The sequence below is a fragment of the Cetorhinus maximus genome, chromosome 9, assembly GCF_964194155.1.
Source record: "Cetorhinus maximus chromosome 9, sCetMax3.hap1.1, whole genome shotgun sequence".
NCBI lineage: Eukaryota > Metazoa > Chordata > Chondrichthyes > Lamniformes > Cetorhinidae > Cetorhinus > Cetorhinus maximus.
The window spans coordinates 83,815,026-83,827,367 of record NC_135887.1 but is presented as its reverse complement, the minus strand read 5'-3'; the positions used below and the strand labels follow the sequence as shown (position 1 = coordinate 83,827,367).

General features: G+C 42.4%; 1 protein-coding gene across 1 annotated transcript in view; it reads right to left on the bottom strand.

The window, feature by feature from the left end:
- ptprja (protein tyrosine phosphatase receptor type Ja) overlaps nucleotides 1-12,342 on the bottom strand; it is a 196,500-nt gene that overhangs the window by 98,449 nt on the left and 85,709 nt on the right. The window contains exons 7-10 of the mRNA XM_078548955.1: nucleotides 9,817-10,083; nucleotides 6,592-6,867; nucleotides 4,253-4,534; nucleotides 3,058-3,324 (exon numbers count right to left, since the gene is read on the bottom strand). Of these exons, the coding sequence (XP_078405081.1) occupies nucleotides 3,058-3,324; nucleotides 4,253-4,534; nucleotides 6,592-6,867; nucleotides 9,817-10,083 (1,092 nt within the window). The remainder of the gene's footprint in view (nucleotides 1-3,057; nucleotides 3,325-4,252; nucleotides 4,535-6,591; nucleotides 6,868-9,816; nucleotides 10,084-12,342) is intronic.

Below are 12,342 nucleotides of genomic sequence, written 5' to 3'. Positions count from 1 at the left end.
TTAACATCTATGTTAATGACTTAGATGAAGAGACAGAGAGTAATCCATCTGAGTTTGCTGATGAAGTTGGAAAGGTAAGATGTGGGAAGGACACGGAAAGGCTGCAAAGAGATATAGACAGGTTAAGTGAGTGGGCAACAAGATGGCAGATTGAGAATAACGTTAGGAAGTGTGATGTTATTCCCTTTGGTGATAAGGATAGAAATAGAAATAATTAAGGTGAGAAATTATAAATGTTGATGTTGGGTGTGCTCGTATAAAGAACGCAGATTATTAACATGCAAGTACAGCAAGCAATTAGGAAGGAAAATGGCATGATGAACTATAATGCAAGGGAAGAACAAAAACAGAATTACCTGGAAAAACTCAGCAGGTCTGGCAGCATCAGTGGAGAAGATAAGAGTTGACATTTCGAGTCCAACATGACCCTTCAACTCTTTTCTTCTCCACCGATGCTGCCAGACCTGCTGAGTTTTTCCAGGTAATTCTGTTTTTGTTTTGGATTTCCAGCATCCGCAGTAGCTTTTTGTTTTTATAATGCAAGGGGATTGGAGTACAGGAATAAAGAAATCCTGCTACAATTGATGAGAGCACTTGTGGAGTACTGTGTGCAGTTTTGTTCTCCACATTTAAGAAAGGATATACTTGCAATGGAGGCGGCACAGCAAAGGTTGGTCCCTGGGATGAGGGGTTGGCCTATGATGAGAGGCTTGGTAAACTGGGCCTATATTCTCTGGAACTTGAAAAAATGAGAAGCAATCTCATTGAAACATAAAAGATTTCGAAGGGGCTTGATACAGTGGCCACCAAGAGACTGTTTCCTCTAGTCAGAGAACGTAAAACACAGGGGCACAGTCTCAGGATAAAGGGCCAATCATTTCGGACTGTGAGGAAGAGAAATTACTTCATTGAAAGGGTTGCGAACCTTTGGAATTCTCTACTCCAGAGGGTTGTGGATGCTCCATCATTGAATACATTTAAAGCTTGGATAGATAAACGTTTTGGTCTCTCCAGCAATCAAAGGATATGGGGAGTGGACAGGAAAGTGGAGTTGTAACCCATGATCAGCCATCATTGTATTGAATGGCAAAGCAGGCTGGATGGGCCATGTGGTCCCTTTTCTTGTGTTCCGCTCTAAGTGGTGCTCTTAATACTGCTTTATTCATATGTTTATTCTGACTCAAACAAAAGAGACACCGTAAAATAATTAATTTCATAAAAATTAAATTCAATTACTCATAAGGTAGGCCTAAATAGGAGCAATGTTACAAGATAGTCATCTGAACATTGATCAAAAATGGCACAACTTACAAGGGCATTCTCAAATTGGTCACAGCACCCACTTTTGGTTTAACAAGTTATTGGGCCTGAACTTCCTCGGAGTGGCATTCAGCGTCGGATTGCCACTCCATGCCCAATTACTTATGTCAAATTTTTTTCAATCCTATCTCCCTCGACCTTCCGAATCAGACCCGGCAAAAGCCAGGCAGTGCAGTGCTTCCTCGAGGCCCAGCGTCGAACTTCAGGAGAGTTGAAAGGAAGGTGGCCACATCCCCTTTTTTTACCGTAAACCAGGTAAGTTTAAAGGTCCATTGAAATTTAAAGGTCCTTGACAGGCCAGGGAGAGGGTAAGTGTCTAAGATAAGTGCATAGGGTTTGGTGGGTGGGTGTGTCAGAGGTCAGGGTGGGACGGAGGGGGTGTCGGGTCGGGCTTCGGAGAGAGGGTGTCAGGGCCGCTGTGGTGGAGGAAGAGGGGGGAGGGTGTTGTCTCGGGCCTTCAGGGGATGGGAGGTGTCGGATCTCAGGGAGGCTGTTGGGGGGAGAGGCTTGGTGGGTTGGGGAGGGAGATGTTGTGCCTCGGGTCAGGTCAGGCCTGCGAGGGCAGGGTGTTGGGCCTGCTGAGGTGTGGGGATGGGGGAGGTCAGGGGACAGGGGTGTCTCTTGGGGGTCGGTCTGGGTTTGTGCAATAGTTACCCAGGAGTTAGAAGCGGTAACGCTGTCAGAATCATCCTAAGTTTGTGATTTAAATGCATTTTTGGATGGTTCCCAGTGCAGGGCAATTGCCCAGGGGAAGTTTGCACTTCTCGGCAATTGCAGTGTAAATCTGGGAACCTTTGATGTGGATTCCCCGGCACATCTTTTGAGTGCTCCCCAACCCCCCAGTCTGAAACTGGGGAGCTTGGAAGTCAAGGCCCATAAAACGAAGAAGAGAGTTATGATTTTTCTCCAACTTCGAAACACATTTACTTGAATACTCAAAAGCTTTCCATTGAGAAAATTCCTCCCTGTTTTCTTACAAAGGCAATTATATTACATGGCAAAGTGCTCCTGCTTTTTAAGACTCTCTGCGCTTGATTTTCAATTCGGGTTGGATCACCTCTGGGTCATGATCCCACACCTGTGCCGCTGACTATCTTTTATATACAAAGGTGCTAACAGGGTCAGAGGCAAGCTCACCACCTAATCAGTGGTGCCGGGCACTGCCTGGAGTTAGAAACTGGCTCTGGAGGGCAAATCTGAAAGGCAGTGGCAGCATGACTGGCCTTACTGTTGCCTTGCAGAATGGAGCGGGAGGAAAGCAGAGGGCCAGCAGCTTCATGGTGCATACAAGTGTCCAAATGGTCAATCATATTCTTGATCTGCTCTGCTCAAGTGATGGCAAATTTATGTGATTGATTGAGCACCTCAGTGGGAACTTCCCTTTCTTTTTAAAACTTTAAAAACAGAAGCAACAATACATATGGCTCTGCATGACCAGGTCCTAGCCTGTTCGCTCTTCTTCTCAGCTTTGAAAACCTTTTCCGAGCCCTGTCCAGCCCATAAACAAGCTCTTCCAGGAGCTTAACAGGGAGATAATTGGAGGCGTGTAGGTTGGCAACTCCGCCCACTCTTCCTTCACTTTGAAAATTCCAGCACGTTTCTGAGGGGTCCATAGACTGACATGGCATCAGGAAACGCTACTTTCAAAGCACACTCATACGGATCCTGCCTCTACAGACAACTGAAAACCCAGCCCTATTTGTCAATACCAATTATCACACTCCTCGTTACACTTACTGGTGAACTGAAATTTCGACACAAAGGCACTCTGCAATTGTCCAAGTCCAACGGTGGCCACAGAAATGGTATAATTAGTTCCAGAAGTAAGATTTGAAATTGTGGTGGAGTTTATATTTGCCGTCATAGACTCAGTAACAGAACCATCATTGTAGGTAACATTGAAGGTATAGTTTCCAAAATCCATGTCTGCAGGTGGTCCCCAGTTTAATGAGATAGAATTGGTGCTGAAGGCGGTCACATTTATTCTTCCAGGAATGCTGGGAACTGAATGGGGAAAAAGATACAAAAATATTATTCCACCTGTACCAATGCATACAGTTTTCTAAAGGTTTTTCAGATATTTCTCAACTTGATGTTCTTTGACTTGGAAATGCTTATTTGAAGCATTACTTGAGCTGGCCAAGACTTAGGACTGGTATTAGAATATGAGGCCAGCACCAAATTTGTCAATAAAGTGACAGAGAAGTCTTACAATAATGGTTGACAGTTCTGTTGAAGGGTCATTTGGACTCGAAACGTTAACTGTGTTCCTCTCCACAGATGCTGCCAGACCTGCTGAGTTTTTCCAGGTATTTTTCTTTTTGTTTTGGATTTCCAGCATCCGCAGTTTTTTGCTTTTATACTATTTAGGAGCTTGGATAATAGAGTAATAAAAGTGAATGGGCAGATGTTGCATCTGCTCCAGTTGCACAATAAAGAACCAAGGATAGAACAGTTGGAGGAAACAACACAGCACAATTAACACCACTACAGAGGCTGAAATCCAGGACGGAGCATTCATCGAATTAGAAGAATTGTCCCACATATCCTATAAAAAAACAAATCTGAGGCACATTCATGCTCCCATAGTACCACCTTTTATCTGAATGAAGGAAGTATAGTTAGAAGAGAAGTAGTTCAGGATGAACAAACGTTCAGCCAATTGGAGGGCAGCAGTTAGGTCACAGTTTAAGAAAGCAGAATTTCTGGTCAACGTCCAAGAGGTGACTTTTGGGGGAGGAGAATGAAATTTTGTCAAAGTGGCAGAGGGAATCAGAAAAATTGTGAATCTAGGTGGGTAAAGACTGGATTAGGTGAGAAAGAATATAGTTAAGTTCTGAGGAATTAGGTCAGTTGCAGTTTGATTCCTCATAAATTTGGAAAGAAAATGTTGATACTAATATATAACAATTATAATATGCTCTGTACTTACTTGTGGCCTGTGTCACAGGATCTGAAGTTATGGATTGGGGCCCACTTATTGTTGTCACCTTTACACGATACAATCTTCCAGGGCGCAGGCTGCTGAACCGTACTGTATTTGTTGATGATGATACAGTGGTGCTGTTCGTGAACGCTGTTGGATTTTGAAAATCTTCAATGTCAATGGTGAAGCTCTCAACACCTCCTGGTGGACGGATCCAGGAAACGGTCAGTGAATCAGTTGTGTTCTCATTGCTCAGAAAGATGTTTTCGTTTGGTATTTTCACAGGTTCTATTTAGAAATAAAATAACATTAGCGCATGACCATGGGACATGGCATGATGATGACATGATGATGGGTATTCTGGTTCCATCTCACCAATGACAATATCATTAGGTTCTGGGTATAGAAATGAGAAAGAGCTGTTTTGCTCTTGTTTGTTCATCTCCTCTTATCATGTAAGCTCAAATCTGCCCACTACCCACTAACCTATAGGTTATTTTGCATGAGAAAATCCCAACTGTTCAAATTTTTGAGATCTAAGCAATCTCCCAATAACATGCCAGGATAACAGAAAGAGAACATTTGGGGATTTTCAACTTTGATACTCATGATATATATCAGAAAATGGCACATCCTGAGCCTGTGATTTTCCTACCCAACTATTTTAGGAGCCAACGAAGTGGAACTTCACAACGTGCATTTCAACATGCACGAGGGATGCTTGGAGAAATATTTATCTTTCAAGTTTTTCTTTCATCATTCTAATGAGCTCCCCCTACCTGTAGACATTTATCCTTAAATTATACAATAAAAAATTAACACTGGGGAATGGGATCTTTCCTATTTCAGTTACCAAGTGTCTACGCTTAAATTATACTGTACCAGAACGGAGACACTAACTGCTAAACAGAGCTCCCATCTTCACTGCTCCATTCTCAAGACAAAGATAGCATGGGTTAAATGCAGAGTAAATGGCCCTCTTATCCATCCCAACAATTTGACCAGCCTAATCACAAGTATGCCCTCCAATGCACCAATATCCCCATTTCCCTTCCAGTCTTCTCATGACTCAGTGAGATTGCAAATTAGAGACAGTTGAAGCCATTTAAGGTCAGTTGTGTGTGGTGGTCGAAGGCACGACAGGAGCTATAGTGCAGCTAAATAAAGAGATTTTGAGCTTTATGTAGATTTTGCTGCTGTTGACCTTCAGGATACATGGAACACATGAGGTAGGGTCTAGTGCACAGTACCAATCCTCCAATCCTATCAGCCTCTTCAAAATGGTATTTTTTTCCACAATTGTAAGGGAAGGAATTCCAATTATATGCATTCATATTTAACAAACAAAGTTCACCTCTAAATGGTGACCTCCATGACTGGATGCAATTTAGAGTTGTTTTCTCTCCCCATTTCAGGCCTCCCCAGGTGACCACATGTGTCCTGCTTCCAGATTACAAGTCCTGGTTGATGCTTGGGGTACACAACAGTGGTATGTGCGACTGTCTCTACCATTTTCCCTTCTTCGCTTTTGGACACTTGCTAACGTGACTGACAATCACCAAGCATTTCCACAAGTGCCTAACTGAGATTAACCTCTCAACATTCTGGGACCTTCCATGTACTTCACCCCATTCTGATCCCAAAAGTTTTTTTTAAAAGTTAGGCACTGATTGTTGAAAGTTACAGTGACCTAGTTCTAAGCCTTTGTCAATGATGTGATCTGTATTATACCTGGGCCATTGATCAAACTCTCCATCATTTCTGCATTTGTATTTCTCTCCTTGCATTAAATCTTTATGAAGTGCCTCATACGAGGAAAGAAAGTCGTTGGGCAGTTGTGGGGGCAAAATCATAGCCTCTTTCAAAGTCACTAGTATGGATTTCCCTAAACCCCGTTTTGATGCCAATAATTCATTTTGGGATATGGTTCTAAAGATAGCAGAAGCTCTCAATTACTCCATTGTCCGTTCATCATTAACCTTCCCATTATGTGAACATTCACAGTTTGACTGTAGGCAAACCTGACTACCCTCATCAGCTGTCTACACAAAATCTACAGCAGAGGTCACTGGAGAGCAGTCAAAAGCAGAAATTTCTTCTGGTTTCTCCTTTCTCCTGCAAAAACACCAAGGTGAAGTGTTAACACTTCCATACACTGTTTTGGATGAAATCAACTAACTTATCACACGCCAGGGATTGAACCTGGGATCCTGATAGTGTGTGGCTTAACAGCAGCACCATCTGTATTATAATGTGACCTGGGGATGAGTATGAAAACCTATTTCACAAAATAAATTAACAATTTCATGCAGATAATTTAATTCTCATGTCCAATAGTGGGTTACCTGTATAATTGGCTACAACAACTGGATCTGCTTCAGTGCCATCCTCTGCCAGAGTGATAATAGAAAATGTGTAGTTGGTTCCAGGTGTCAGTTCCGTCACGGAAACATTTTCATTTCTTACGGTTTGATTTCCACTACTACCTATGGGTGCTGGGCTTCCGTCTGTCAGCACCCTATACTGATACTCAACTTTATACTGGTCTGGTCTTATCCAACTCAGGGTTATGCTGGTTGTGTCAATCTGTACTACTTGTAGGTTCCTAATAGGGTTTGGCTCTGTTGAGGAAAACAATTAAACAGATATGTTGAGGGTATTAAAAAGGCTGCAGCCAGCTCAGGATCTCAGGATTACAAATGTAATTTACCCACAAACATCTGGCTGTATTTTGTCAGGACAGCGGTGGTCCAAAGGCAGGCCAGAAATCCAGGAGCTACCCCACCTTGGCTGTTTCTGTGAGGTACAGCCAGATTCTGAGACAATCTGGAAATTAGTTGCCTGGCGCAGGGGCTCCCATCCCTCAAAGGGACACTGCCAATTGGAGTGCTGGCAGTACTTTAGATCTGGCATCGACACTGATACCGGTGGCCACTGCTGGGGCTGCACCTGGCTCAGACAAACAGCAAGGACATTGCCCTCGTTCTTAAATATATGGAGTTGGGTCACCAGGGCTTGTCAGGCAGGCCCTGGTCAGGAAGGAGGGAGAGTGCTTGGTGAGGACAGGGGAGAAGAGTGTTTCTGGAAGGGTGGACCTTGCTGCTGGGTGTGGGGCCCTCATTAGGCCACAGTCTGTCCAATCAGGATGGTGCACACCCCAATTAATTGACCACTTAAGGGCCTCAATTGGCTTTTGGGCAGGAAGGCACCCTCTCCCTTTCCTCCTGCTGACAGGGAAGGTGAAGAGCACACCACCCCTAGCTTCGCTCATAGCTCTTCTCACCACTGCCACCCAATCTGCTCCTGGGAGGCCCATTAAATTTTGCCCTTTGCCCTTTGAAAGTTGCAGTAATCAGAAATTCAAAGTAGCATTGGACCCTCTACTGGGGATCTGTGGAAACAGCCAGCAACTGTATATTTCCTTAACCAATTAGATTGAAGAATCCTTACCGAGACAAGCAGAAGAGATGTTTTTCCTTGCAGACATGGTGGGAGCATGGGAGTTCAGTAGCAAGCAAGAAACCCATAAGTCTGGCTTTCCCCACAAGCTGTGGAGTTTTACCTTTAGTAATCTTCTCTGAAGAGGCCTGTCTCTTTTTCATAAATCAACTCACCAGAGGTGTCAGATATTTGGACCTCTCCCTAGGGTTTGGTCACTTTCTCATATTGCAAAACTAGTTCATTGGAAATTTCTAACACGTGAATGTAGTAAAAGTGAGTTAGAGAACTGGATAACACCTCTGAAATCAGAGGCAGACAGTTACACAGGTCCAAGGAATGAATTGTGTCATTCTGGGTAAGATCTTTCAAGGAAGTGTTTATAAACTTAAGATGAATTCCTACCAATTTCACATGGACCTTTTCTCCAACAAAAGGGAAATTTGGTTCAACTTTAAATCTTTCCCCATTTACAGAGACAACTCTGAATACTTTACAAAAAGAAGAACAACAAGAGTGGGTTGTGCACAAGAAAGAGAAAAGAAAGAGAGAGGTTAGGAGGGGGAGAAAGAAGTCAGAGAAAGGCATTTTGAAGGCAGGCAGAGAGGTTGCAAAATGGAGGGGTTGAAGGATGGAGTATAGTTGTTGAAGCAGCTATCAATGTTGGAGCAGAGAACAAAGAGGAAGTTAGTGCTGGAGGCGTGGAAAGTGCATGCGAGGACATGCACCTAAAGTTCCCTTTTGTAGGGCTTGGGCAAATCCATGAAGCAATTTAAATGCGAAGATTTTATAATCAATTTACAGGTGTATCGGAAACTAGTGGGACAGACGAAAATGAGGGTTGAGGGGATTGTGGCCTTTGTGTGGGTGAAAAACTGGTCTGTGCTATACTAGATAAATAATAGTTTGTGGAGGGTGGAAGCAGGGATGGCAGCAAGGACAACGTTGGATGAATCAACATTGTTGTTTTGAAACTGGAGGGAAGAAATGGAACGGAAATGAACAATGATTTGCAGGTGAAAACAAGTTTTGCCAGAGACAGACACACTAACTCTCTTATAGATCCAGACTTTAGTGTTGGACAGGCAGCTGCAGACATAGCAATAGCCTTGTAGCATTTAAATGGAGAGAGATGGAAGCAGAATTGGACCTGTGGGGTATCTCAGGGGTGACAGGTGGAGTTATTATAGAAGTTATTTAAGGTTTTTTTATTGAAAGACAAAAATGAAATCATGAGACAGCTGTAGGTGATGGGCGATTTAGAAGAGAGACAATTGATGGAATGGTTACCAGATGGTCAAATGAGGAGGGTCAGTGATCTGGGACAGTGATCAGTGGCCTTCATGGTGACATGCTATGGGCATGATAGAAACCTAGTTAGAGGTCTTGAACAGAACAAGGTTTCACAACTCAGTAGGAAGTATTAATATGCAGTAGAGATGTGCTTGACAATAAGTGACTAAGTAAGCAGACAACAGAGCAAACACCAGACCAAGTTGGAAGTTTTGTTTGGCGGAACAAAACTCAACGCTTGCACTCACTTAACCGTTGATGCAGTAACTTTTCATATGTGTGACATCTAGGTGATAAAAAAACTGCAAAGCACTGACTTGTTTTGCCAGAGACAAGCAACATCTTACACCTTTTTGTTTTGGATTTCCAGCACCTGCAGTTTTTAGCTTTTAACACCTTACACCTGCACTGACTTTCCCAGGATGGATGCAGAGAAACAAAGGAACTCCCAATTTATAATCATATTAAGAACCAAACAATATGAAAACATTAGAGCTACAATGCTTTGACAAAAGTGAAAAATTATAATCACGAAAACAGTCCAGTGTACCAAAGCATTGTCAGTGAGTGGTAGTGCTGGGTTCATTTGGCATTGCTTATTTGTTAAATGACTGATTTTAGCCATGAGAGTAAGTGATGAGAGAATCCTGGGCACTTTGCAGAGAAAGTCAGTTCTGGAATTTGGAGCCAGCTCTCAGAAGTCAGCTTTACAACAATATATGCAGTGAGAGGAGGTGGTTATCTGATTTCATGCTGAGGCTGGTGTGGATGCACATAAGAAAGGTGAAAGGAAGAAAGTTAGTTATCCATTTTAAACTCCTTTTGGAAATTACACTTACTGGTGAAGTGAGTTGTTGACACAAAGGCACTCTGCAAATTACCAGGTCCAATGGTGGCCACAGAAATGGTATAATCAGTTCCGGAAGTAAGATTTGAAATTGTGGTGGCAGTTGTATTTTCCGTCATATATTCAGTAGTAGAACCATCGTGGTAGGTAACATTGAAAGCATAGTGTCCATCATCCATGTCTGTAGGTGCTCCCCAGTTCAATGAGATGGAATTGGTGCTGAAGTTGGTCACACTGATACTTCCAGGAGTGCTGGGAACTGAGTGGGGGAAAAGATACAAATAAGTTACTCTCACCTGTACCAGTGTATACAGGTTCCTGATTATTTTATTATGCCTCTGAAACACTTCTATGTTAAAGATGCTATATAAATGCAAGCTGTTTTTGGCTTGAAAGAAGTGTGGAATGTGTGCAGCATTTAAAAAAGAAAAGCCAAGAGATTTCTGATATTTACTTGGAGCCATGGAGACAGCTTGAGGTTATGGTGGGGGGGTGGGGAGGAGGGGGAGGGGTGGGGGGAGAAGTGGGAGTGGGGGGTCAGGGTGGGGGTGATAAGAGCAGGATTTCCTTGGGATCTGTGAGGAACACTCCTACTCCTCCTGGCTCACAAGGAGTGTTATTAAATGATTTTACCTCATGGATCTGGCCCTTCCAGTCTCTTATCTGCTGTGATCCCAGAGTCCTGGGAAATCAGGCCTCCCTGGGTTAAAATTAAAAATTTGTGAAAATGGAGGTACACAAGCTCCTTTAAAGCTTTAACTGACTGAACCACCTCCTAATAACGATCTTGTTGCCCACACCCCACTACACACATTTGAGATTTTGTAACCATTTTACTTCACAGCTGTACACAACTCACACATCCTTGGGGATTAAAATGACCCCCGACATTGCATTTTTAGGGATTTTTGTAATGTCTCTCCCATCCCGCAATACCGTTTGGAGCTTCACAATCCAGCACTGGCATCTGAATTATCAAGAGATCTGCACTGTGTCTCTAAAACTGGTGTGATGCTGCGCATACATTTTATCAATTTGGCATTGGAATGAATATGTGAAAATATCAGAAAACAAATGCCCTATGTAATCTTTTAAAATTTCTTTCTCTACAATTTTGAAACAAAATTTTAAATATTGAACAAAAGGATTTCATATCATCCTTTTAAAGAGTTTGCATGCTGATATTTACACAATATAAAATTAAAACTTTATGACCCAAAGTTCCTTGTACCACCAATTTGAGATGCTATTTTAAAACAAAGGCTTTTGAGGTAAAGTGCACAATGTATTGCTTTTGGCAAAGAACTTCCTGAGAACAGATCTTCTATCAGTACTTCATGCACAAAAGATCAGTTTCCTCTTTGCAGTCAACATGGCCTTTCATTCGCTAATTTTAGGGGGCATGTAGTGAAATGGGAGGAAAAGAAAATAGGAGACATAGAATAGAAACTGGTGGAAGACAATGAAAAGAGGACAGCAAGCAGTTAATGATTATGAAGAAGGCAGGTGGACACAGAGGAATGGATAACTGGAATATGTTTCTTTTGCTCACATTGATCTATCTAGAATTTCAGTTGCAGGGAATTCTCTGGTTTGATCATCAGACTTCATGAACTTTAATATTTACTAAACACAGGATGGCACCTTCATGGAAGAAACACCTTTTGGCTGATTATATTCTTTTCCCTAAACTGGTCAATAAAATCTACAAATGGATGGCAAAAGGGACACAAAAACAACAATAAGAATTTGTATTTATATACAGCCTTTAACGTGGGGCAGAATTTTATGGCCCCGTTTCGGTGGGGATGGGGCCGTTATAAATCCCATTGACGACAGTGGGAAAGTAAATTCCCGCTGAAGCAAAATTCTGCCCATGGTAAATGTTAAAATGTAAAATGTACCAAGGCACTTAACAAGGGGGTTATTAAACAAAATTTGACATCTCGTCACAGAGATGTTAGGACAGGTGACCATGGGCACATTCTGCTCAATTTCTCCTATTGGCATTGAGAGGGCTAACCTGTCCGAGAAATCAATCTAGTGAACCTCCATCTGCAAGCTAACTATATCCTTTCTTAGGTAAGGAAACCAAAACTGTACACTGTACTGCAGCTCACCAAAGCTTTATATCACTGAAGCAAGACATCCTTACTCTTACATGGCAACCCCTTGACAATAAAATAAAAGCAAAAAACTGCGGATGCTGGAAATCCAAAACAAAAATAAAAATACCTGGAAAAACTCAGCAGGTCTGACAGTATCTGCAGAGTGGAACACAGTTAACGTTTCGAGTCCGTATGACTCTTCAACAGAATTAAGTAAAAATAGAAAAGAGGTGAAATATAAGCTGGTTTAAGGGGGGGTGGGACAGGTAGAGCTGGATAGAGGGCCAGTGATAGGTGGAGATAGCCAAAAGATGTCACAGACAAAAGGACAAAGAGGTGTTGAAGGCGGTGATATTATCTAAGGAATGTGCTAATTAAAGGTAGAAAGCAGGACAAGCAAGGTACAGATA